The 24,149-nt window shown below is 47.3% G+C and overlaps 4 protein-coding genes across 7 annotated transcripts in view; 2 read left to right on the plus strand and 2 right to left on the minus strand.

Annotated features, from left to right (window-relative positions):
* The window catches only part of UTP11 (UTP11 small subunit processome component), a 594,364-nt gene that overhangs the window by 373,425 nt on the left and 196,790 nt on the right, over positions 1–24,149 (plus strand). The gene's annotated exons all lie outside the window — the stretch shown is intronic.
* YRDC (yrdC N6-threonylcarbamoyltransferase domain containing) lies at positions 376–6,231 on the minus strand. 2 transcript variants are annotated; one of them, XM_050800323.1, is made up of 5 exons: positions 5,843–6,231; positions 5,149–5,263; positions 4,905–5,024; positions 2,047–2,189; positions 376–1,743 (listed from the first exon to the last, which is right to left on the minus strand). In XM_050800323.1, the coding sequence occupies exons 1-5, from the start codon at positions 6,229–6,231 to the stop codon at positions 1,671–1,673; spliced, it is 840 nt and encodes a 279-aa protein (XP_050656280.1). In that variant the 3' UTR covers positions 376–1,670. The 2 variants fall into 2 exon arrangements, with proteins under 2 accessions (XP_050656280.1, XP_050656283.1); XM_050800326.1 differs by lacking the exon at positions 4,905–5,024.
* C1H1orf122 (chromosome 1 C1orf122 homolog) lies at positions 6,291–7,503 on the plus strand. Of its 2 annotated transcripts, none has more exons than XM_050801166.1 (3): positions 6,291–6,357; positions 6,576–6,777; positions 7,023–7,503. In XM_050801166.1, exons 2-3 carry the CDS (start codon positions 6,730–6,732, stop codon positions 7,116–7,118), a joined length of 144 nt encoding a protein of 47 aa, XP_050657123.1. In that variant the 5' UTR covers positions 6,291–6,357; positions 6,576–6,729; the 3' UTR covers positions 7,119–7,503. The 2 variants fall into 2 exon arrangements, with proteins under 2 accessions (XP_050657123.1, XP_050657118.1); XM_050801161.1 differs by having other exon boundaries at positions 6,342–6,490.
* Positions 7,620–24,149, minus strand: part of MTF1 (metal regulatory transcription factor 1) — a 52,653-nt gene continuing 36,123 nt past the window's right edge. For both annotated transcript variants that reach the window (XM_050798234.1, XM_050798244.1), the window contains exons 8-11: positions 21,588–21,690; positions 19,993–20,588; positions 15,538–15,601; positions 7,620–13,704 (exon numbers count right to left, since the gene is read on the minus strand). In XM_050798234.1, the coding sequence (XP_050654191.1) occupies positions 13,274–13,704; positions 15,538–15,601; positions 19,993–20,588; positions 21,588–21,690 (1,194 nt within the window). In that variant the 3' untranslated portion in view covers positions 7,620–13,273. The remainder of the gene's footprint in view (positions 13,705–15,537; positions 15,602–19,992; positions 20,589–21,587; positions 21,691–24,149) is intronic.

Raw genomic sequence — 24,149 nt, forward strand, 5'->3', positions numbered from 1 at the left:
GGTCACCTCAAGGACACCCAGCCCCAGTTAGGTAACTGGTATTAAACTCCACGGGAGAGATGAGCAGGCCTGGCCACCTGGTTTGGGGCTTAGCTGGGGAAACCAAGGCAAGCAGGGACAGTTGAAAGGGTTGGATGTTGACATATGGTAATTTACAGAGGGTAGCAACACAGGCTTCATTTCACACACGCACAATTTGAAAAATACTCAACATGGCAAGGCTAGGGGGCAGGGGCAGCCATTCTCACACATTGCTAATGGCAGTGTAACTTGACTCAGTTCTTCTGAAGGCTAATCCATATTGAGAGCCATAAATACTTCATACAGTTTGACCTAATCTCCTACCCTAAGGAAATAATTCAAAAGAAGAATAAACCATTTACAAATATGTTTAATAGCAGCATTTCTTTAAAGAAAAACAAAGTTCAAATGCCCAACAGTAATTATGTTTAACACTTGGTACACATATAAATAGACAAAAGGCTGCAGAGAACACTGGATTTAAACAAGGCTATTACGGGTATAATTAACTATAATTTACGAATAAATAAGGAAAAAGTCCCTGGCTGAAAAGGGTAGTGGAGGTTTATTTCCCAGTATTCTTCAGTTTGGACTGAACCCTTGCCAACTGAGCAGACATCCCACTATTACACCAAAAAGACTGCTCTCCTGCCAGCAATTACAATACATGACACCACTAGGCCCAGTGGCTCAGAGGGAAGAGTGGTCTGCGGCTCTTCAATCTTTATCCAAACCTGGTTCTAGCTTCAGGAGCCCAACCCATGCCTTTGGTCACCTGAGACTTTTTATTTATTAATTTTTATGAGATGGAGTATTCCTATGTTGCCCAGGCTGATTCTGAACTCCTGGGCTCAAGCAGTTCTCCCGCCTGGGCCTCCCAGAATGTTGGGATTACAGGCACAAGCCACCACACGCAGCCACCTGAGACTTCTTAAACAGCACCAGCACTTCTAGCTGGTTTGAACCTTAAATGCCACCACCCACCAGAGAGAAGGCTCTCACTAGATTCTAAATCTGTCATTTAAATTACTTTTCAACTGAAAAACAAAACAGACAGAAGAAATTTATTAGAATAAGGCCATCTAGGCCGGGCGCGGTGGCTCAAGCCTATAATCCCAGCACTTTGGGAGGCCGAGATGGGCGGATCACGAGGTCAGGAGATCGAGACCATCCTGGCTAACACGGTGAAACCCCGTCTCTACTAAAAAATACAAAAAAAAACTAGCCGGGCGAGGTGGCAGGAACCTGTAGTCCCAGCTACTCAGGAGGCTGAGGCAGGAGAATGGCGTAAACCTGGGAGGCAGAGCTTGCAGTCAGCTGAGATCCAGCCACTGCACTCCAGCCTGGGTGACGGAGCAAGACTCCTTCTCAAAAAAAAAAAAAAAAAAAAAAAAAAAAAAAATAAGGCCACCTAGGAATGTTCTTAACTTTTCCATTCAGCTTTTGGCTGATATATGAAACTACAAATCAATACATCCTGTCCCGAGCTGTAAACCAGCAGCTCCCAGTGCTCAGAAAGACACATTGCCTTAACAGTCAGGCTAGTGCCCTAGCTCCAGTGGCCTCTGCAAATGAGGCCTTGCCAGTCATCAGTGGACAGACACATAGTATCCAGCACCAGGCCTTGGGCCTTCCCGCTTCCCAGAGTTTCACAGGTAGGACGCATGTGAGGGAAGCAGGCCGTACTTCTGTTGGAGGATGGCTGTAGTACTTTCCAGGGCACTGAGGAGGAAACAGGACAGTTACCAGTCTGACTTCTCAAAGTCCCAAGCCCACCAGAAGCTGGTGAGCAGGGACATCGAAACTGGCTAGCCTTGTTATGCCCTGTTCATCAATCCATGATGAAACCTTCTGAATCCTAAGAAAGCCAGCAAACTTAATCCCACTCCAACTACCACTTCTCCAAACCTGGCCCACACTCCCTCAGGGCAAGATAGGAGGCACCATCTTTATCTTGTCAAAGCTTTTTTGCATCTCTCCAACCTCCCTCAAATTATTTCCCCACGCCACAGGAATGAGACTTACCAGCCTGGACGAATGATGCCAAACTTTCCGGGCACAGACAAATCAACCACAGTTGAGCCGAGGCGACACTCGGGGCTCTGGCCACCCCCAATTTGTCCCCCATCAATGACCAAGGACAACTGAGGCCAGAGATCCCGGAACTCCTGAGAAGAAGGAGAAGGAAGAGCATGGACACTATCCCTGGTGTATGCAATAATGTTAAACTGCACGCAGTCATCAAAGGCCATATAGTCTCAAAACAGAAGTCACCTTCCTCCAAGCAGAGAAAGGAGCTTCATTTAGTTAAGGTCAGCTGTGCCAAGGACACTGCATTCTATGAGGTTTGGAGCCCTCCTGGGTTAGCACCCCAAGTAACACCTATCTAGGGCTTAAAGAAGTCTTATTATGGCAAAAGGAAATGTCATACATTGCTTCAGTTAGGAAATGTAAGTACAACGAATGGAGTTCTGGGCACAGATACGGGCTCTAACTCTGGACTTTCCATTGTATCTCTGTGTGACTGCACGCAAGTTACTCTATCCAGGCCTACAAGACAAGTGGGCTGGACTAGATAATCCTATGTCTTCATTTGTTCTAATTTATGTAGCCAAGACAGGATTAGCATGACCTTTTCTTTGCCCTGGCTTGGGGCAGAGATAGGAGAACAGGGTCAAGAGTCAAAAACCAGGTAAAAAGGCTGGGCACGGTGGCTCACACCTGTAATCCCAGCATTTTGAGAGGCTGGATCTCTTGAGGCCAGGAGTTTGAGACCAGCCTGACCAATACGATGAAACCCCGTCTCTACTAAAATACAAAAATTAGCCGGGTGTGGTGGCATGCGCCTGTAATCCCAGCTACTCACTCAGGAGGCTGAGGCAGAACTGTTTGAATCTGGGAGGTGAAGGTTGCAGTGAGCCGAGATGGTGCCATTGCATGCCAGCCTGGGCAACAGAGTGAGACTCTGTCTCAAACAAAACAAAACAAAACAAAAACACTAGGTAAAAATCTGGTCACTTAATGACTGTGTGACCTGGAACAAGTGATTCCAGCTTCTTCTAGCTCTAGAACCATGCTCCTGGATCTCACTGCAACTCTGATCAGGGTATGAAGAATAGAACATGGTAGATTCTGCATGCCACCAGCACTCAGTCTTTGGGCTATGAGAAGGATACTCCCCTAGAACAGTGGACTGAATTGTTAACTGAGAAAGAGCTTCCCCAATCCCTCCAATGAAGACACTGCAGTAGCAGTTAGGCCTGGGAATTTGGGACAGGAAATCATAAATACCAGTTACTGTGTTGGACAGGTCAAATGACTGCTGACAAGGTAAAAACCTCCCCTCTCTGTGCCACATCCCGATTCTTGCTCCTGGGGTACAGCCACCAGGACCAAGTCAAACCTGCACTCTGAGAATGGGAAGGGATGCTGAACTCTCACTTTCCAAGAACCCTGAGCCCCACTCTAGGTCTGGGCATGGAAAACCCCATCGAATGGAGTTCTGGGCAGAGATATGAGCTCCAACTCTGGACTTTCCATCCTATCTCTGTGTGACTGCACGCAAGTTACTCTATCCAGGCATATTAGCTGGATGTAAAAAGCCCAGGGAAGCCCAAGGCCTGATGCTGGATACTATGTGTGATACTATGTCTCTGGCCCAGAGTCTGGGGACACAATGTAGCTTACAACTACGTTTTACATCTTGGTAATAAGAAAAAGAACTGAAATTTCTACGTGTCCTCCTTTGTTCTAATCTATGTAGCCAAGAAAGGATTAGGATCATCCTTTCTTTGATCTGGTTTGTGGCAGAGATAAGACAACAGGGGCAAGAGTCAAAAACTGGAGCCAGGCGCGGTGGCTCACACCTGTAATCCCAGCACTTTGGGAGGCCGAGGCGGGCGGATCACGAGATCAGGAGATCGAGATCATCCTGGCTAACACGGTGAAACCCCGTCTCTACTAAAAATACAAAAAATCAGCCGGGTGTGGTGGCGGGCGCCTGCAGTCCCAGCTACTCGGGAGGCTGAGGCAGGAGAATGGCGTGAACCCGGGAGGCGGAGCTTGCAGTGAGCTGAGATCCGGCCACTGCACTCCAGCCTGGGCGACAGAGGGAGACTCCGTCTCAAAAAAAAAAAAAAAAAGTCAAAAATTGGGTAAAAATCTGAGTCAGTCACTTAATGGCTACGTGACCTGGAAAAAGTGATTTAACTTTTTGGAAGCTAAACTTCATCCTTTTTTTTAAGAGACAGAGTCTTTCTCTAGAGCCCTGGCTGGAGTACAATGGCACAATCTCAGTTCACTGTAACTTCCACCTCCCAGGTTCAAGTGATTCTCCTGCCTCAGCCTCCCGAGTAGCTGGACTACAGGCATGTGCCACCATGTCTGGCTAATTTTTGTATTTTTTATTAGAGATGGACTTTTGTCATGTGGGCCAGGCTGGTCTCGAACTCCTGACCTCAGGTGATCCGCCTGCCTGGGCCTCCCAAAGTTCTGGGGTCACAGGCATAAGCTACTGCCCTTGGCCTTCTTCATCTTTCTTTACAGCACTGTGGTGAAGATTTACAGCCTAAACTGTATTCTCCAAAAACTGTTATCTCCAGAAAAAGAGGAAGACACTGTTCTTACCATAATCTTTCCTATTATTATAAAGACAATAAGAAAAAACACCAATTCTCCCCCTGGCTTTTCAGACTTTGAGACAAAATCAAATTCCTTTAATTTATATTGCCCCCCACCGCCTCCCTGCCAGCTGGGAAACCTTTCCACTGTTGGCCCAAGGACTCTCACGCCTGGCAATCCCAGTGCACTATCAATGCCACTGATTCACAGGAAACAGTGTTTGGGCTGGTGACATTTCCAGGGGAAGGACTGGGTAAACTCACCTCGACATTCAGAGAACTGGCCTGGGAGCTGAGGTTGGCGCTAGTGAGAGCAAGCGGACCCTCAAACATCTGAGCCAAGTCTTGCATAAAGGCATGATCAGGAATCCGAATGCCTACAAGCTATAAGGCAGGGGGAAGGGGAATCATGAGAAAGGTTGGAAGGGGTAGAGGGTAAGTCTGATCTGGATCCTAGTGAAAGCCAAGTGGCCTGGAGTCTAGAAACACAAGAGAAAACTTGACTCACAGGCGTAAAAGGGTTTAGGTCCTTGTTGAGCTCCTCCGAGCGTTCCATCACCAGGGTCACTGGTCCTGGCAGTAGGTCTTTCAGGAGCCCCTCGGGTACTCTCACACGGCAGTATCTGGGAAACACAGGAGCATAAATCCATTCAAAATGAAGGACCACTGGTGGTCCTTTCCTAGACTCTAGGCACACGTAGGAAAGGAATCCTTCAAGTTTACAATGGGAGCCGCCTGTCTCCCTGCTTCACTTCCCTAAGAGCTTGAGCAGAAAGCAGGGCTCCAGAGGGGCACCCCTGGCTTGGCGCCTACGTGCCTCTGGTCTGAGGGACTACAACAGCTGCACCGCTGTGCTACCGTGATAGTGGGTGGGATCAAGCTCCACGTTTTATTTCCTACAAGGCATTCGCTATTAAATTAAGCTACTGTGTTTCTTTCCTTTTTTCCTGGGGGCCTCCCCGATTAGTACAAATGCGCCAAGGGTACAGGGCCCCCGCCTTTCTCGTGTGTTGCTGCCTCTCAGCAGCATGTAGTTCAGGGCCTGGGGCACGTTAAGTCCTCGGTACACACTTCCAGTTCCGGATTCCTTGGTAAGCCTGGACAAGCCACTCCCGCTCTCTGCGCCTCAGTCTCCCAAGCCTGTCACCGGAAACCCCTCCCGCGGTGCCGCCCCCAGCGGGGCCGGGTCGGGGCGGCCTCACCTGTAGACGTCGGCCACGCGGCCGAGGCATACGGCCAGAGGCTTAGCCTCGCTGCGACCCTTGAGGCGGTACACAGCGCGCAGAGCCGCCGAGCAGCTCGCCGCGCAGGCCAGACCGTATAGCGTATCGGTGGGGACGGCCACCACGGCGCCGGCGCGCAGCTCGGCCACGGCGGCCCGCAGCGCCTCGGTCCAGCCGGCGCGCTCCGGGCTCGCGGCCTGCACGGCCCCGCTCCCCGGGAGCCGCAACAGCCGGGGCCCGGGGGCCGCCGGAGCGGGGCTCGGCGGGCGGAAGAGGCGGCCGCTCCGGGAGCCAGCGGACCCCTCGCTCAACCCCACGCTGGCAGCCACCGCGGCCCTCATCCCCCTGCACCGACGCGCCGGAGACATCCGCCCAGGCCCGCTTCCGGGAGGAAGTGACGCTCCCAGCCAGCTTCCGGTCCGGGAGACTCGGCCCCACCTCTGCGCCGGGCAGCTTAAAGGGACCACGACCCCCAGGAGGATTGAAGGAGACCGGTGGGGACGGGGCGGGGCCCGGCCTTGCGGAGCCCTAACACAGCGCTGGGGAGGGGGGCGGCCGAAAGGGGGGCGGTGGTCGGGCCGCGCAAGCGGAGATGGAATGGGGCCCGGGCTCAGACTGGTCACGGGGGTGAGAGGGGGCCCGTCGGGGCGGGGGGAAGGGGCTCGGCCCCGCGCAAGCGCCGGCCCTGACCGTCTGTCTCTTGCTCGGGCAGGGAGGCTGCCGGCGTGGACCGCGGGAAGGCGGGGCTGGGGCTCGGCGGGAGGCCACCCCCGCAGGCGCCCCGGGAGGAGCGCGCCCAGCAGCTGCTGGACGCGGTGGAGCAGCGGCAGCGGCAGCTCCTGGACACCATCGCAGCCTGCGAGGAGATGTTACGGCAGCTGGGCCGCCGGCGCCCGGAGCCGGCTGGTGGCGGGGTTAGTGCCCACCCTGGGCTGGGCCGGGGTGGGGTGGGGTCTGCCCACTGGCTAGGCTGGCCAAGCCCTAGCTTACCCTGGAGAGGGGAAGTATCTCTCCACTGCTTTGTCCCTAACCTCCGTTGATGTGGTGAGAGGTTTCGAAAAAGTTAATACTATCCAAATGCCAAATGGCCATATCCTTGTGGGGCCTAATCCAAGGCCTTTCCTCCCAGCCTCACTTTTTTCCTTTCTGTTCCAACTAGAACGTCTCAGCCAAACCTGGAGCGCCCCCGCAGCCGGCTGTCGCCACCAGAGGCGGCTTTCCAAAGGATGCTGGCGATGGAGCTGCGGAGCCCTGACCATCCCCAAGCCGGATGCCCTGACTTCTCTCCCTCCCCAGGGCCGGTGGCTGGACTCTGAACAACTCCCTTCAGTAAAGGGGCCAGTCTTCACTGGCAGTGGCTGGTACTTGGCTGGCTCTCAGCCTGGAATGGCAGCTCTGCTAGCAGCTGGGTTCACTCCCACTTCATCCTGGCTGGAAGCAGTGCTGTGCTTTGAAATGTAGCCAATGAATACCCAGTCTGATTACCCAGATTTGGGTAGACCAGCAGTGCTCGCCAGAGTGGTCTGGCCTGCTGTGGGGGATCCAGGTGATGTTACATGTCCATTTCATGCTTTGGGGGCTTTTAGCCCCACAAAACACCTTCAGCAGAGCCTTGATTAAAAGGAAACCTGCAGACTCTCCTGGTGACCGACGTTTCCTTTCTGTCCCCTCCCTCTCCAAGACTGATGGCTGGGAAGGGGGGAATGGTGGAAAAATGTCAACTATAGACAGGGTTGGGAAGAAATGCCACAGATACTACCAGATTTAAATAAGCATTTAATTAGGATTTCATTAGTATTTAATATTGCTTTTTCAATTCCAAAAAGTTAAATTTTCACTTCTTAGCAGATATTTTAAAGTACAATATTAAGTTTATACAAAATGAGCAATTAAGCAAACACCATTATTTCACATTCTTCAAAAATACAAATTCGTATTTATTCTTTTTTGGGTTTGGAGGTTTCTTCCTTTGGAAGTACTGAACCTGTAACGTTTTCATATCGCTCAGTGGAAGTCTGTTGTTCCCATGTTTCACACTTACTTTTACATAATCCAAATAAAACTATTTGGGATTTTAAAAGTTGTCACCAAGACCCCGGCCAATGATTAGTGTATGTCAAAAAAAAAGAGGGCTCTTGGGGGCTCTTGCCTTTCCTGGCTAGAAGATCTGAGCCAGAGATTAAGCAACAATCTGTTGCCAGCCACCTTCCCCAAACGGACTAGGAAGAGTTCACAGGAAAAGGGAACAGACGCTTTGAACTCTGACCCCCACCCTCACATTCTCCAAAACACAACTAAGGATGTAGACTGTTGAGTCAAACAGCCCTTGGGAGGCCTGAGAACACAGCAGGAAAAGGGCAAGAGAAGCCTCTGACTTGGCACACTACGAGGATAACAAGGATATTGCAAAAAACACCCCTGGGTTTTGGTGCAAAAAGGTTTTATGAAAAATTTTCCCATAAGAAAAAGTAGAAACTGCATTGAGCTGAGAAAGGGACACTACGTGATCGCCCAATTTTGGCCCAACAGGCACACCACCAAAAGGGCAGCATGTGGTTTTGAACCTCAATTCCAGTAGAAAAGCTTGTACTATGTACACATTGACATAAAGATCCAGTTTAATTTGCATTTTTCAGTGCAGACTGAGAAGCCCTCTCTTGAACAGGAGTAACAGTGAGAAATGCCCAGTGGTCGTTGGCTTCCCCTAAGGGCATGAGAAGAAATACAGGACCCCCTCCCTCCCTAAAAAAACATGCAAGAGGAAACAGGCTAATATGGCTAACCAATCAGAAATATGCTCCAGTTTTGTTGCCTCCACCCCGAAATATTAAGGAACAGATAATTTCTGATCTATGTCCCAGCAGAACCATTTGCATATTAGATCTATGAAAATCTTTCTGCTTTGGCTGAATTATATTTTAAAACTTGCCTATTCTATAGCCTGAGAATTTGAGAATTGAAGATAAAGTGGGGGAGATGGAGTAAAGGGTGGCTGAAGTATATTTTAAAACTCATCTATTCTATAGCCTGAGAATTGAAGATAAAATCGGGGAGGTGGAATAAAGGAAGAAAGTTGATAATGATTCATGGGATTTAATGTTTGTTTATAGGATTTAATGAAGGCTGGAGGCCTTTTTGCTTAAGGAACCAACACAGGTAGTATGGGGACCAGTATGGAAATGGCTCATGTTGCCCCCTGCCACCCATGCCCCCCCAAACATATTTCTGATTGGTGGTGTAAGACAATTGTAAACTCTTGAGAAATACTGTTGCAGTTCCACAAATCAATGGTTTCAATGACTCTGGAAAAGTCTTTAAGGACAATGGATGTGATTACAAATATCAAAGTCTAGAAGGTGCCAGGTTTCTACCTAGGAACAATCTGTTCCTTCCTTTCAGGCATCATTTTGTAATGGTGAAGAGGGAAAAGATGGCGAGAGACCAAGAAGTGATGAAAAAGGGCCTCAACAGTCAGCAGAAAACAGGACCCACAGCAGTTCTTCAGAGAGCCTGAGGGGGCGCCCTGGGGCACACAGGGAAGGCTTGCATAGATTGAGCGGTTGCTGAGAATGCATAATAGTGTTTCTCTATGGACAGCCTCATAGCACAGGGCTGATTGAGCGGAAAAACGCGGCCAGGCCAGGGCCACATGGGACAACGACCATCAAGCTACACATATTGCACCAAGGTAAGTGCTTTTCTTGTCACACCTCAATTTAACTTTTTATTCTGAGCAAAAAATAAACTTTGTGGAAAGTATATATATGTATATATACACACAAAAGAAATTGCAGCAATCGGGTTAAAGATAAAATAACCTAAAGTGCTTTTTTATTTTATTATTTCTTTAATATACCAATATGAGGTTCTGCAAACTTGTCCCTCTGGACACATTCAGCATTATACAAAGTCTCTCAGGAAAACCCACCCACCCTCCAATATCCCCATCAGTCCACAGCCTTGACCCTGAAAATAAAACTCTCCGATCTACCACCTATCCCAGAGGTGAAGAAGAGAAGCCCCTTGCCTTTTACTCAGAGAGATCTTCACATCTTAAGGCCCCTCCTGGGCTTTGTACCATGATCTCCTTCTAAACGGAGGTGGAATTCAATAAATGACACCACTTCTGTCACCACACTAGTGGTGCTCCCATGAGACTGGCCAGACCCTGCCAGGAAAGACTGGGCCACTTTCCCTCAATGCCCAACCTACCTGTCTGGGAAGGGCCAAGTTCACTAAGGCAGTTTGGTGGTGCCAGTCAGTTTCCTTACCACCTCCTAAGTCCATGAACCCCAATCCCTGGTGCTAAGCACCCTTTGAAGCGGTTGTCTAACTGGAGATGTTAGTAGGAACTAGAAGATAATGTACAGGATGAAAATGGTTAAGTTTACTATGGGAGAGGAAAAAGGCTTGATTTTTACCTGCTAGAATTCTACAAATCCTCCCTAATCTCACCCTAGGTTCATTTCCCACGTTTGGGAAACCACACTCACCATGAAGGTTCTTTCTGGCTCCAGCTTAGCTAGGGGCCCTCTTTCTTCCAAGGTCCTTGGCACTAGAGACCAGGCTTACAAAAGGGCAGGTAGGAAAAAAGAACTGGAAAAGGAGGGAAAGGAAGACTGCCTACCCTGGGAAATAAACCTGATCTTCACAACTCACTGGCATTTTAAGCACATTCCTGATTTTTCAAAAGCTGATTGGATCTGATAGTCTTTCTTGTAATCTAAAGTCACCCTCAAAAGGCAGATACTTCAGCTTCTTCAACTGGAAAAATCTGTCAGCCTAAACACTGTTTAAGATGCTGCTTCGTCACCCCTGATCTTTGAGAGTGAAAAGGCCACTGACCTGGGTAGGCCCCAACATGAGCACGCCCTGGCTAGCCAGGAAGAGTCGATATTTAAACCATGGGTGCTTCAAATCTCCTTCCCTGGGCTCCTATTTCCCACCTCCACTCCCAGGGAACCCAAATCCCAGGTGACCACAGGATGGGCATATGGGAAGGTCATTACTGCCCTCTGATACTAGCTTACTTTGGGGTCCCATCACTACTCTCTCAGAAGTTGTAAACACCAAGGGCCCTACCTCAAAGCTTCCTGTGGGTGCAAGGCCCAGAGAGATCCAAGGAAAACTCATGCTCAGCAGCTGGTTTTCCAGGAGGACTAACCCACTGTGTTAACAGGAAATTCCTCCTGCCTTATCAACTTCTGCTGAGGTCAGTGGTCATCAGAAGCCACAATCCTTTTGGAGAAGGGAGTGCAGAAGGTCAAAAAGAAGTCAATTCCCTAGACCAGGCACGGTGGCTCACACGTGTAATCCCAGCACTTTGGGAGGCCGAGGCGGGCAGATCACCTGAGGTTGGGAGTTCGAGACCAGCCTGACCAACATGGAGAAACCCTGTCTCTACTAAAAATACAAAATTAGTCAGGCGTGGTGGTGCACGCCTGTAATCCCAGCTACTCGGGAGGCTGAGGCAGAATTGCTTGCACCTGGGAAGCAGAGGTTGCGGTGAGCCAAGATCGGGCGACTGCACTCCAGCCTGGGCAACAAAAGCGAAACTCCGTCTCAAAAAAAAAAAGAAGTCAATTCTTCTGGCTAGAGTCCTGGAATGAGAAATTGGCTGCTTGTAGGTAAGACCATTTCTCCTCATGGCAGTAACAACATTCACCACCACTGCCCTCTTTGTCTGTCCCTGAACATCCTTGCTAAAGCCAGGGAGGGCCCCTGGCTCCAAGGTAAATTATCTGCTCTCAATAATGTCTTGGCTGGCCCTGAGCAATGGCTCAGAGAACAGGAGAGTGACCAATGCAGATCCCTTTACATTAGGGAATGAAAATGCAAGGCAAAATTATGGCTGCTTCCTGCCTGACACTGTCAGTTTGGAAGAGCAGCCTTGTTTGTGGACCACCACTCTTTGCTCAGGGCAGGGAAATGGCTCTTGGGAGGCAGAGGCCTATTCTGCACCTTGGGCCATGCCTGGCCTCTGAGCTTGGTGAGTTTGGTCAGCACTCATGACTATGTTAATATAGCCTGTTGAGAGAAACCTTCATGCTAGTGTGGACTGTATCTTTTATTTTAAGAGGCAATGACTTGGAGCCAAAGGCAGACAGATGGATATAATTCTATACACACACACACACACAATTTTTTCCTATAACACAACTTAGTGAAACATTCCAAATGAGATAACTTATTGCAACATTTCAGGCTTTTTGGTGGAAAGGGAATTTTTTTGTTTTGCTATACCCTGAGTAGAAGATCATCGTTTTGTGATTTTTCTTTTTTTTCTTTTTTTTAAAATAAATCACATGACTAAGCTGAGCAAGTCACATCCTTGTTTGCACTGTATGAGGCTGTATGCAAAATCCAGAGGGGGGCAGAGATGGAGGGGGCAACCCAAAGCCTGGCTGGAACCTGGAACCAGGACACCTGGCCTGCCAATTATATGCCACCTCATACGAATTCCCTTAAATCTGCACCTTCTTCTGATAAGCAAAATGCGGCCCTTCTGCTCTGAGGAAGAAAATACCATTAAAAAGAAGGCAGACCACCAAACAGCAACTGGCCATAAGCCACAAGTTCTCTCTAGGACAAAACAGCGATGTTCCCCAAGGAAAATTCACTGCGATCTGCAAGCCCTGGCAACCAACTGAGAGAAAGAACCAGGAAGGCAAAGACAGTGATCATGTTGCTAGAACCTGCTTTGCACATGTCATCGACAGACAGCAGTCAACAAGCTGCCTAGGGCCTCTGCAGAGCCAGATCAACCCCACAGCCTGTAAGCCAGGCCTTAAACTGCCTATTTGTGCTGAAGCGGGCTGCAGAACGACCCGTGTCATCCACCCTGAGCACCACCAACACTAAGCACAAATGACAACACCATCTCACCTGAACCCTGTCCAACTCACAGCTGCCTCACTGGCCTTCGCCACTGCCCTCTCTGATGAAGCAAGGGTCTGGCCTTCCAAGCAAATGTCAGCCTCAGATTCAAAAGACACACAGGAAGGAGCAACACCCAACACACTGAACTCTCCTGCCCAATCCACAAAGACCCCAGTGCAAGCGATGGGCAGCATCAGATTGATGGAAACCACACCCTTTCATTTAGAATTTTTATGCACACGAGTAACCTTAGTTTCCAAGTTCACATGACAACAAGCAAAAGTGACATACAGTGCAGCCAAACAGTTCACTTATAACTTAGCTTTTTTTGTTGTTTTTTGTTTTTTTCCAAAGATTAGTTCCTTAAAATGGATGCTCCTGGGATGTGAATAAAGAAAATACGTCTGAAAGGTGAGGATTTCAAACAGTAGATTTCTTCATCCTTCAAATTTCTGACCCATGATGGCAGGCATTGTACCTCATGCCTCCTGCTCACCCACTTTTTCCCGCAGGTGAGCACACACGGGCCCTTCACTTGGAGAAGCTGCTGGTGAGGCCCATCTCCTCCTCCCCCTGCAGTAGTGCTTCAATGGGAATCAGATTGGACGGAGTGTCCAGGCTCTGGAGGGACAGAAATTCTGACACATCCATGGCACTTAACGTTTCTGTCTGAGGGTCTGAAGGAGTCTCTGCTTGCCGGCTTTGCTCACAGGAGGAGGGTATGGTAGAGGATGATGACTGGGGAACAGGGGCTGAAGAGAAAGTCTGCGCTGGGAGCTGCAGGCTGGGCCCATCAGGAGCCTGAGGGCTCGGCTCTGGAGGGGGTGGGGAGGAGCAGCCCTTTCTCCTGCTGGTTGCCCGCTCCTTTGCAGAGTCCCGGCATGCACACTGACACTGACATGCCTCTTCTTGTTTGATGATGATCACAGGAACACTGAGGCCAATCTGCTGGACAGAGCTCCCTGCGAGAGAGGCAAGAGAGACTGCTCTTCAAGTAGCTGCAGAGGCAGGAGCATGAGGGACAGGGATACACGGGCTAGGTGAGAGCAGATTGCCATGGGAACCATGGGAAGGATGGTCACCACACTTCGGGGTTTGTTCTGCTTTAAATTGGACCACATGCGCTCTGAGGTAAAAGAGGGACACTCCCCAGCCGAAGACAAAGTCCCCTTTCCTTAGAAAGCCACACACACAATCTAGATGCACCCTGTATTTCCAGCTTCATTTCCAGTCATTCTCCACTGCACCCTCCATGTGGATGCCTACCTTGTTCCTGACACGTTCTTTACATCCCTGGGCCTGTGGGCTCTTCCTTATGCCTAAAATCCCTGGACACTACTCTTCTGGAGAACTGACACTCATCTTTCAAGACCTAGCTCACTCCCCCACTTCTGTAGGCCTATGCAGAGGGCTAGCTTGGATGAAGCACGTACCCAGCTTCCCAGCACACATGCACAGTGCTGCTATCTTCCTTCCACACCTCTCTCCTTGCGGTACAGGACCTGCTTGGTTCTGCCTGCCCAGGAGACTCTGAGCTCCTTTAGGACATCTTACTCATCTCTCTTTCATGTGTTGTGCGAACACTTGCTCCATATTCAGCCAGACTTTGTGTGTCTTGACAGAGCTAAGGACCAATGGGAAGGACCAGGTGCAGTGGCTCATGCCTGTATGTAATCCCTGTACTTTGGCAGGCTGAGGAGGGAGGATCTCTTGAGCCCAGGTGTTTGAGACCAGTCTGAACAATATAGTGAGACTTTGTTTCTACACATAATAAAGAAAAATTAGGCCGGGCTTGGTGGCTCATGCCTGTAATCCCAGCACTTTGGGAGGCCAAGGTGGGCAGATCACTTGAGGTCAAGAGTTCGAGACCAGCCTGGCCAACATGGTGAATCCTTGTCTCTACTCAAAATACAAAAATTAGCTGGACATGGTGGTGAGTGCCTGGAATCCCAGCTACTTGGGAGGCTGAGGCATGAGAATCACTTGAACCTGGGAGGCAGGGGTTGCAGTGAGCCGGGATTGCGCCACTGCACTCCAGCCTCCGCAACAGAACGTGACTCCATCTCAAAAAAAAAAAAAAGAAAAAGAAAAATTAACCAGGCATGGTGGTGCATGCCTATGGTCCCAGCTACTTGGGGGGGCTGAGGCAAGAGGACTGCCTGAGCCCAGGAGGTCCAGGCTGCAGTGAGCTGTGATCGTGCCACCACACTGTGGCCTGGGTGACAGCAAGACCTTGTCTCAAAAACAAAACAAAACAAAGGCCAATGAGCAGGAGAACAGGGTGGGAACTGGGAGGCCTGACAACTAGTGCTTTGGTTCCACCATAAATTCACTTATAACCTTGGGGGAGTCATTTAATTTTTCTGGGTCCCAGTGTCTTAATCGATAAAATAAAGAATTTGAATAAAAGGAACTTTCAGCTCTCTATGTGTCTCTGACCCAGATGCTATTTCTTCATTACTGTAATTAGAAAAGAGTCCAGTGAATTAACAACTGCCCTCTTTAGCATTAACTGTGATTCAAAAATTTTTTTCTGGCTACATTTTAAAGCTGTATCTGAAAGAGAAAGAACTGTTACTAAAGAATGTTAAACACAGTATTTTGGCCAGAAGTATACTAACTTTTAATAGTTGTGAGAATATGAAATACTCTAGCCAACAATACAATGTGAAGAATTTAACTGAGGCTGTTTAAAGATTTTTAAAGTTTTAGAAACTGGGACAAAGCAGTAATTAGCTGTGCCTCAAGGGGCCCACAGAGTTGCCTTCTCTTAAGGCTAACATGGAATTACATACCTGGGCTACTGGCTACTGGTACTGCAGTGGTAAAAAACACCTTCTCAACTTTAGATGCTTGCTGCTGAAAAAAGAAAAAGAAATCCCATTTATAGCCACTGTAATATGGCAGATCCCCAGGGACCTGAAGCCTCCCTGATTGTAATGGTCATCCAAGAAGACAGAAAACCCTTAGTGTTCAGGGGTTTTTGTACTGAGTGATGTTTTGTTTGTGCTCTGACATGAGGTCACTGCACTGTTTGACATTCAGTGCTGACAACGTAGCTAGCTTTGTACGCTACTAGTTGGCTGGCTCCCAGCTGCCTAATCCAGTAGGTTCTGTATCCAAAGGCTCCTCCTCCTCCAAGGTTGCTTTTCTCAAGCAGATGGTCTTCTCAGAGGGATCCCAGGGCTAGCTTTCCTTCAGATTCTCCACCTTCCCTGCTGCCTCCCAATACTTCTAAGAAAGCTGGAAAGTTCTTTTTTTCCCCTCAGAGATTAAGTTGCATGCCAAGGACAGGCTAAGGCTTCCTCTCACAGGCAGACAGCCCTGTAAAGGCCTTGTGCTATAAGGTGCACAGCATAGTTCAAGGGTGGGCCCTAGATTTGGCCACACTTGGATTCAAGTCCAAGCTCTGCCACTTATTAGTTGTTGATGTTGAGCATGTGATTTAACCTCTTAGAGTCTTGTTTCCCCACCTATAAAAACAGGAATAATAACTGCTATGGATGGAGTATCTGTCCCCTCCAAAACTCATGTTGAAAGTTAATCCCCAGTGTGGCAGTATTGAGAGGCTGGGTTTTTAAGAGGTGACTGGGTCATGTGAATTAATTCACTCATGGATTAATGGGTTATCATGGGAGTGGGACTGGTGGCTTTATAAGAAGAGTAAGAGAAGCAGGGTGTGGTGGTACATGCCTATAGTCCCAGCTATTTGGAAGACTGAGGGAGGATCGCTTGAGCCTAGGAGTTTAAGGCCAGCCCAGCCTGGAACATAGTGAGATTCTCTCTCTTAAACAAACAAACAAACAAAAAGGCCGGGCACAGTGGTGGCTCACACCTGTGATCCCAGCACTTTGGGAGGCCAAGGTGGGCGGATCACAAGGTCAGGAGATGGAGACCATCCTGGCTAACATGGTGAAACCCTGTCTCTACTAAAAATATAAAAAATTAGCTGGGCGTGGTGGTGGGTGCCTGTAGTCCCAGCTACTCGGGAGGCTGAGGCAGGAGAATGGTGTGAACCTGGGAGGTGGAGGTTGCAGTGAGCCAAGATCTCGCCACTGCACTCCAGCCTGGGCGACAGTGTGAGACTCCATCTCAAAAAAATAAAAATAAATAAAATAAATAAATAATAAGAAGAGAGTCCCGAGCTAGGATGTTCAACCCCTTGCCATGTGATGCTCTGTGCTGCCTCAGGACTCTGCAGAGGGTTCCACACCAGCAGGGCGGCCCTCCAGATGTGGCCCCTCAACTTTGGACTTCTCAGCCTCCATAACTCTAAGAAATAAATGTGTTTTCTTTATAAATTACCCAGTTTGGGGTATTCTGTTTTAAGCAACAGAAAATGGACTAAGACAATAACCAAAAACCTTTCAAAGGCCCCTGTGAGGATGAAATGAGATGATGCACGTAGGACACTTGGCGCATGGTGAACATTCAGTAAACATTATTATTTAAGGCCGGGCATGGTGGCTCACACCTGTAATCCCAGCACTTTGGGAGGCCGAGGCGGGTGGATCACCTGAGGTCAGGAGTTCGAGAACATTCATTATTTATATTATGACTAAGCAGGACTACAAACCCATGCCCAGAAAGTCACCCTTATCACTCTACTATACTTCCTATTACATGGGCTAAAAGGTTTCTACTTTCTTGAAGTCTTATCTTGAGGCAGCTTTGTCTTTTATCTCTCTAAAAAGGAAATTAAAAAGTGCCTCTAAGATGAGTGTGGGAGGAAAGTGAAAGCTTCTGGCTAAGTTATATAGCAGATGATACTATAAAATAATAATGGAGGCCGGGCATGGTGGCTCACGCTTGTAATCCCAGCACTTTAGGAGGCCAAGGTGGGCAAATCACCTGAGGCCAGGAGTTGGAGACCAGCCTGGCCAACACGGCGAAACCCTGTCTCTACTAAAAATTCAAAAATTAGCCAGGCGTGGTGGTGCGTGCCTGTAGTCCCAGCTACTCGGGAGGCTGAGTCAGGAGAATCGCTTGAACCCAGGAGGCAGAGGTTGCAGTGAGCCAAGACTGCACCACTGCACTCCAGCCTGGGCAACAAAGCAAGAATCTGACTCAAAAAAAAAGAAAAAAAAAGGAGAAGTGAGACCCATATTTAAATACCTGAAAAGAAAAGGGATGACTTGTTTCACTCAGCACCCCAGGACAGGGCCAGAGAAAACAATAAAAACCACATGGAGGCGGGCTGGGTCACAACACTGGAAAGCCCTTTCCAATGACTCTGGCTATCTAGAAATGGAAACAGGCTCTCTAGATCTAGAGAGGATTGGCAGCCTACTTCTGGAATTTGAGGGTTCTCCCTATTGAGCCCCAAATCGCCTTTCTAGTGTGTCTGATAGTAGCATACATCCACCTCTAGATTCTCCAACTTAGTACCATCCTTTTCTCCATCTAATTCCTACCCGTATCTCAAGGCTCACCTGACCTGTATGGTCACCCAACAAACCATTAGTGTCTGAACCCCTCAACGCAGTGGCCAAGAGCCACCAACTCTGGGATCAATCTGCTTATGCTTAAATCCCAGCTTTGCCACTTGTGAGCTGTGGGAACTTCAGCCAGTCACCAAACCTCTCTGGACCTCTGCCCTCCATTGGGAAAATTAGACCTACCTCCTAGGATTGTTGTAATATGTTAAAATGTGCTTTGTGTGACACACAGAGCTGCAGGTATACAGAGATAGTAAAAATATCAATGATTACTAGGGGAGGGGGAAGACGTAGCAGGGATGAATAAGTGAAGGACAAGGAATTTTTTAAAAAGTGAAACTATTCTGGATATTATAATGGTAGATAGATGACATTACGCATTTGTCAAAACCAGTAGAACTGTACAGCACAAAGAATGGACCCTAATGTAAACTATGGACTTTAGATAATAATAATGTATCAATACTGGTTCATCAGATGTAACCAATGTACCACACTGTTGCAAGATGTTAGTAATAGGGGACAAACACAAGATGATACAGATAAAAAATAATAATAATAATAGGGGAGGGAGGGCTGGGCATGATGGCTCACGCCTATGGTCCCAGCACTTTGGGAGACTGAGGCAGGCAGATCGCTTGAGTCTAGGAGTTCAAGACCAGCCTAGGCAACATGGCGAAACCCCATCTCTATAAAAAATACAAAAAATTAGCCAGTCGTGGTGGTGGGTGCCTGTAGTCCCAGTTAGGAGACTAAGGTGGGAGGATGGCTTGAGCTCGAGAGGCGGAGGTTGCAGTGAGCTGAGATAGCACCACTGCACTCTAGCCTGGGTGACAGAGCCAGATCCTGCCTCAAAATATATAATAATGATAATAATAAGAGGGGAAACTGGGGATGGAGAAAGGTTTATGGAAACTCTCTGTACCATCTGTTCAATAAAGTCCAAAAAAAAGTAATCTAAAAATAATGTACATAGGTAATAACTGACACGTTGCAAATCCTCAATTTTAAAAAATATGTAGCACATAAGTCCTTACACATAGTAAGGACTCAATAAATAATAGCTGTTGATGTTTTTTTAAATTATCGTTATTAGTATTTAGTACTTAATCTACTGGTAATATTAACTTTCTTTTTGGCATTTTTAGCCTCTTTAACTAGAATATACGTTTTTATAAAAAAAAAATCATGTTTTTTTTCTCTTTTCTGTATCCTCCAGATATTCAGTGTGGTATATGGCAAATATCAGGCTTTCAAAGTTGTGAGATTGGCCACCCTGAGACAATTCTTCACCATGAAGCATTAACTGAAAGACCAAGTCATTTCCCTAGTCATCAAGACCAAGCACTTCCTCAGAAAATGATTCTATGATGGGCTGTGGGAGCAGATTAGTTCTCTGACTTGGCCACTGCTATCCGGTGCCATCTGACTGGGTCACATCAGTCCCTCACATCAGTCTGACTCTGCCTTGAAGACAACCTTCTTTTTCTGGAATATTCTGGGGCCTCTGGAGTTTGCTGACTGCTTTTTTATACTAGAAGATGTGATTAGATTCCAGTATCAGTAGGAATATTTGTTCGAGTGCCTCCTGCTAGATAAAGACTGTTTCTCTGCCTCCTTATTGTAGGTACTGACCACAGCATTTCCTACATTTATACCACTTGATTATGTGGAAAATGACTAAAAGGTAGTCATTGACAAGTTTCATGGTGGATATGACAGCCACTTTTCTTTTTGAAGTAAAAACTTCTGAACACGTCACCTATGTAAACACACTTCACCCCACTGGGTATATTTATACATAATACTTACAATTTGTTCTTGGTTTTGTGGAGAACTGGTGGCACCATTTAATATCCATTGTAAGTTCTGTTCTCCCATGACTAGGCTGGATTGCAGGATAGCTGTGTTGGGAGTCGGGGTGATGGTTATTGTGGGATTATTAGTTAGGACAGAGTTGGCACCCAGGGGCAGAGTCTGGACCATGGCTGGCAGGGGCTCAGTAGTACTTTGTGGTGGGGCTGGTGCTGCCACAGCTGATGCCACTGCCGCTGCTGATGCAGAAGCCCCAGCAACAACAGAAAGTCCTGGTACGATGGGCTGCGGTGCCTGGGGGTGCGGAATAAACTCTTGATGATTAGCAGCAAACTGTGTGCTGTGGGGAACAGGCACTTCTGGAGGTTGTAAGAGAGCAGGGGGGTTGCCAAATGCAGCTTGCTGGGAGCCAGGTCCTAGGGAAGGAGCAGGCGGAGGAGCAGACGGAGCTGAGGCAGGTAGTAGAGGCTGGGGTGGCTCGGAGAGGCCAGGCTGCAGTACAAGTGGAAGAGATAAAGATGCTGAATTTCCTGTGGATGGCGGAACATCACTGACTGACTCTGCATCACCATTAAAACTTTCAATCAAGGAAGCTGGCAAGAAAAAGAAATAGAAATATATATATACATATCCCAAGCCTTAGATGAGCCACAAAAACAGTCATTATGGGCTAAACAAAACACAGCTGAAGTCCACTGAACTCATCTCTTCATAGCTAGCAGGCCAGCTTTCTGTCATTTTCATTTAGTGACACCTCTGGTCAAAGTATCAAGTTTCACCATCAACCTCACTTCCTAAATGTGAAGACCCACTATAGGTCTAACCATTTTAAAAAGTGTCTTAAGGCTTTTCTGGCAAAGAGACTAAACATCCTTTTTTTGATATAACTAGTGAATATATTTTCTGACTAATGGGAAGTTTTACAGACAAATTTTCATCAAACACAGTATGATGGATGCATCTGAAATTTGTGAATTTGTGGGTCCTGTTCATTCATAGACAGTGTATCACATCAGAAGAAAGAGCTCACAAGGCTGGGCACGGTGGTTCATGCCTGTAGTCTTAGAACTTTGGGAGGCTGAGGCAGGTGGATTGCCTAAGCTCAGGAGTTTGAAAGCAGCCTGGGCAACATGACAAAATCCCATCTCCACCAAAAATAAAATAAAATAAAATTAGCTGGGTGTGGTGGCACATGCCTGTGGTCCCAGCTACTCGGGAGGCTGAGGTGGGAGGATCACTTAAGCCTGGAGGTGGAGGTTGCAGTGAGCCAAGATCACACCACTGCACTCCCACCTGGTGACAACATGAGACGCTGTCTCAAAAAAAAAAAAAAAAAAAAAGCAGAAGAAAGAGCTCACAGCTCCTCCCATTTTGTTTTTTACAGCCAACAAAAGATTCTGGGAAAGGAGACTCTCTTCTTCAGGACTGAGGGAAGTAGGGGAAAAGATGGAATTAAACTGAAAGACTCAAACTTTTCTGACCCTTTATAGAAAGCTCACTTCATTTAAGCTAACTAGAATGATTCATTGTGCCTATGACTCAGTGTGTCAGCAAGTGCTGAGATGTGAGTAGAAAGAGTCCATGTGACAAACCTGTCTGTTGAGGATCTTCCTGAATTGCCGTATCATCTGAATTCTGGAACATTGATTCAAAGATGATTGCTGGTGAAATTGTGCTGAGGTCCTGGCCCTGGGTCTATTGGAGAAAGACAAAGATGTGAGATTGGCCATCTTGAGACAATTCTTCACCATGAGAGAACACATTCAAAGCAGCAGAACTAGAAAGAAAATCTTTTTTATGCATCTTGTTTCTACCTTTTGCTATTTAAAGTAACACATATTTTCTTAAGCCTTAGACACTAAAGATTTGGGTCCTCAAATATTTTATTTTTATTTATTTATTTTTTAATAGAGATAGAATCTCACTATGTTGCCCAGGCTGGTCTTGAACTCCTGGGCGTAAGCAATCCACTCAACCTCAGACTCCTAAAATGTTAGGATTACAGGCATGAGCCACCATGCCCAGCCCCTCAAATACTTTAAAACAGGAACTGGCACACTATGACTTGCCAGTTATTTCCTGTTTTTGTAAATAAAGTTTTATTGGAACACAGGCAAACGCATTCATTTACATATTATCTGTGCAACTTTTGCTACAATGGCAGAGTTGACTAGTTGTGACATAGACCATGTGATCGACAAAGCCTAAAATATTTACTATCTGGCTCATTACCAAAAAACCTTGCTGACTTCTGATCTAAAAGACCAAATCTTACATTAAAAAATGAGATTATAGGCCGGGTGTGGTGGCTCACGCCTGTAATCCCAGCACTTTGGGAGGCTGAGGCAGGCAGATCACCTGAGGTCAGGAGTTCAAGACCAGCCTGGCAAACATGGTAAAACCCCGTTTCTACTAAAAATACAAAAATTAGCAGGGCGTGGTGGCAGGCGCCTGTAATCCCAGCTACTTGGGAGGCTAAGGCAGGAGAATCGCTTGAACCTGGGAGGCAGAGGTTGCAGTGAACCAAGATCACACCATTGCACTCCAGCCCAGGTGACAGAGCAAGACTCTGTATCCAAAAAAAAAAAGAAAAAAGATTATATAATATTCATTACCCTGCAACTTGCTTTCCTCGTGTAATAACATTGTGAATATCTTTCATAATATCTATGATATTCTAATATGTATGCATGGTAATAAATCAAACAAGACAATGATGATAATAGTGATAGCTTTATACTTAATAAAAGGTCAGAGGCATTAAAAACAAAAGGTAAAATGTGAGGGGGAAAAACCCAACACAATCCCTGAGGGCCTGCCTCCCCACAGGCACTAACTAAAATGAGCACTCTTCACTTTAGTTCAGGGAAGGGAAAAGACTACAGTTCTTCTATCCATGGTCAACCTCCAATCCACCTCTACCCCTACAGTCTGTAGGGCAAGAGTGGTAAGGGCAACTGCCTACAAAGTTCAGACAAGGAACAGAAATACGTGAAGCAAGGGAGGTGGGTTGTGGCATACTGGAGAGAATGCATGCCAGTCACCTCAAGGGCTTCAGCCAAATGCTGTCACGGGACTATGCAGGCCAGGAATTACCAGAACTCAAGTGGCAAAATTTTGATTTTCTTTTTTTTGAGACAGGGTTTCTTTATTCTATTGCCCAGGCTGGAATGCAGTGGTATGATCATAGCTCCCTGTGGCCTTCAACTCCCAGGCTCAAGCGATCCTCCCACCTCAGCCTCCAAGTAGCTCGGACCACAGGTATGGGCCACTACATCTGGATAATTTTTTAATTTTTCTGTAGATATAGGGTCTCACTATGTTGTCCAGCCTGGTCTTGACCTGGGCTCAAGGGATCCTCCCACCCCAACCTCCCAAAGTGCTGGGATTATAGGTGTGAGCCACCGTATCAGATGCAGAAATTTTGATTTTTACATGAAATCTACCAACTTGTGGCCGGGCGCGGTGGCTCAAGCCTGTAATCCCAGCACTTTGGGAGGCCAAGGTCAGGAGATCGAGACCACCCTGGCTAACACGGTGAAACCCCGTCTCTACTACTAAAAAAAAAACAAAAAAACTAGCCGGGCGAGGTGGCGGACACCTGCAGTCCCAGCTACACGGGAGGCTGAGGCAGGAGAACGGCGTGAACCCGGGAGGCGGAGCTTGCAGTGAGCTGAGATCTGGCCACTGCACTCCAGCCTGGGCGACAGAGCAAGACTCCGTCTCAAAAAAAAAAAAAAAAAAAAACGAAATCTACCAACTTGTAAAGAAAAGCAAGTACAGCTGACCCTTGAACAATATGTGTTTGAACTGCACAAGTGGACTTACACTTGGACTTTTTTCCACTTCTGCCACCCCTGACACAGCAAAACCAACCCCTCCTCTTCCTTTTCCTCTGCCTACTCAATGTGAAGACAATGAGGATGAATCACCTTTACAATGATCTACTTCCACTTAATAAAAAGTAAATTTATTTTCTCTTCTTTGTGATTTTCTTAACATTTTATTTTTTCTAGCTTACTTTAAGAATACAATATGTAATACATATAACATTCAAAATATCTGCTAATCTAAACTGTTTATGTTATCAGTAAGGCTTCCAATCACCGTAGGCTAAGGCCATTGCTAGCTCAGTTTTGAGGGAGTCAAAAGTT

This window comes from Macaca thibetana, chromosome 1, assembly GCF_024542745.1.
Source record: "Macaca thibetana thibetana isolate TM-01 chromosome 1, ASM2454274v1, whole genome shotgun sequence".
In the NCBI taxonomy this organism is placed as follows: Eukaryota; Metazoa; Chordata; class Mammalia; order Primates; family Cercopithecidae; genus Macaca; species Macaca thibetana.

Excerpts from the sequence above, each read along its gene's own strand:
- YRDC (XM_050800323.1), bottom strand. The coding sequence starts at position 6,231 with ATGTCTCCGGCGCGTCGGTGCAGGGGGATGAGGGCCGCGGTGGCTGCC. Across the intron at positions 5,264-5,842 it reads CGCGTGGCCGACGTCTACAG|ATACTGCCGTGTGAGAGTAC; the intron begins GTGAGGCCGCCC and ends TGTGTTTCCCAG. Across the intron at positions 5,025-5,148 it reads ACCTAAACCCTTTTACGCCT|CTTGTAGGCATTCGGATTCC; the intron begins GTGAGTCAAGTT and ends CCTGCCTTATAG.
- C1H1orf122 (XM_050801161.1), top strand. The coding sequence starts at position 6,456 with ATGGAATGGGGCCCGGGCTCAGACTGGTCACGGGG. Across the intron at positions 6,491-6,575 it reads GGCTCAGACTGGTCACGGGG|GGAGGCTGCCGGCGTGGACC; the intron begins GTGAGAGGGGGC and ends TTGCTCGGGCAG. Across the intron at positions 6,778-7,022 it reads CGGAGCCGGCTGGTGGCGGG|AACGTCTCAGCCAAACCTGG; the intron begins GTTAGTGCCCAC and ends TGTTCCAACTAG.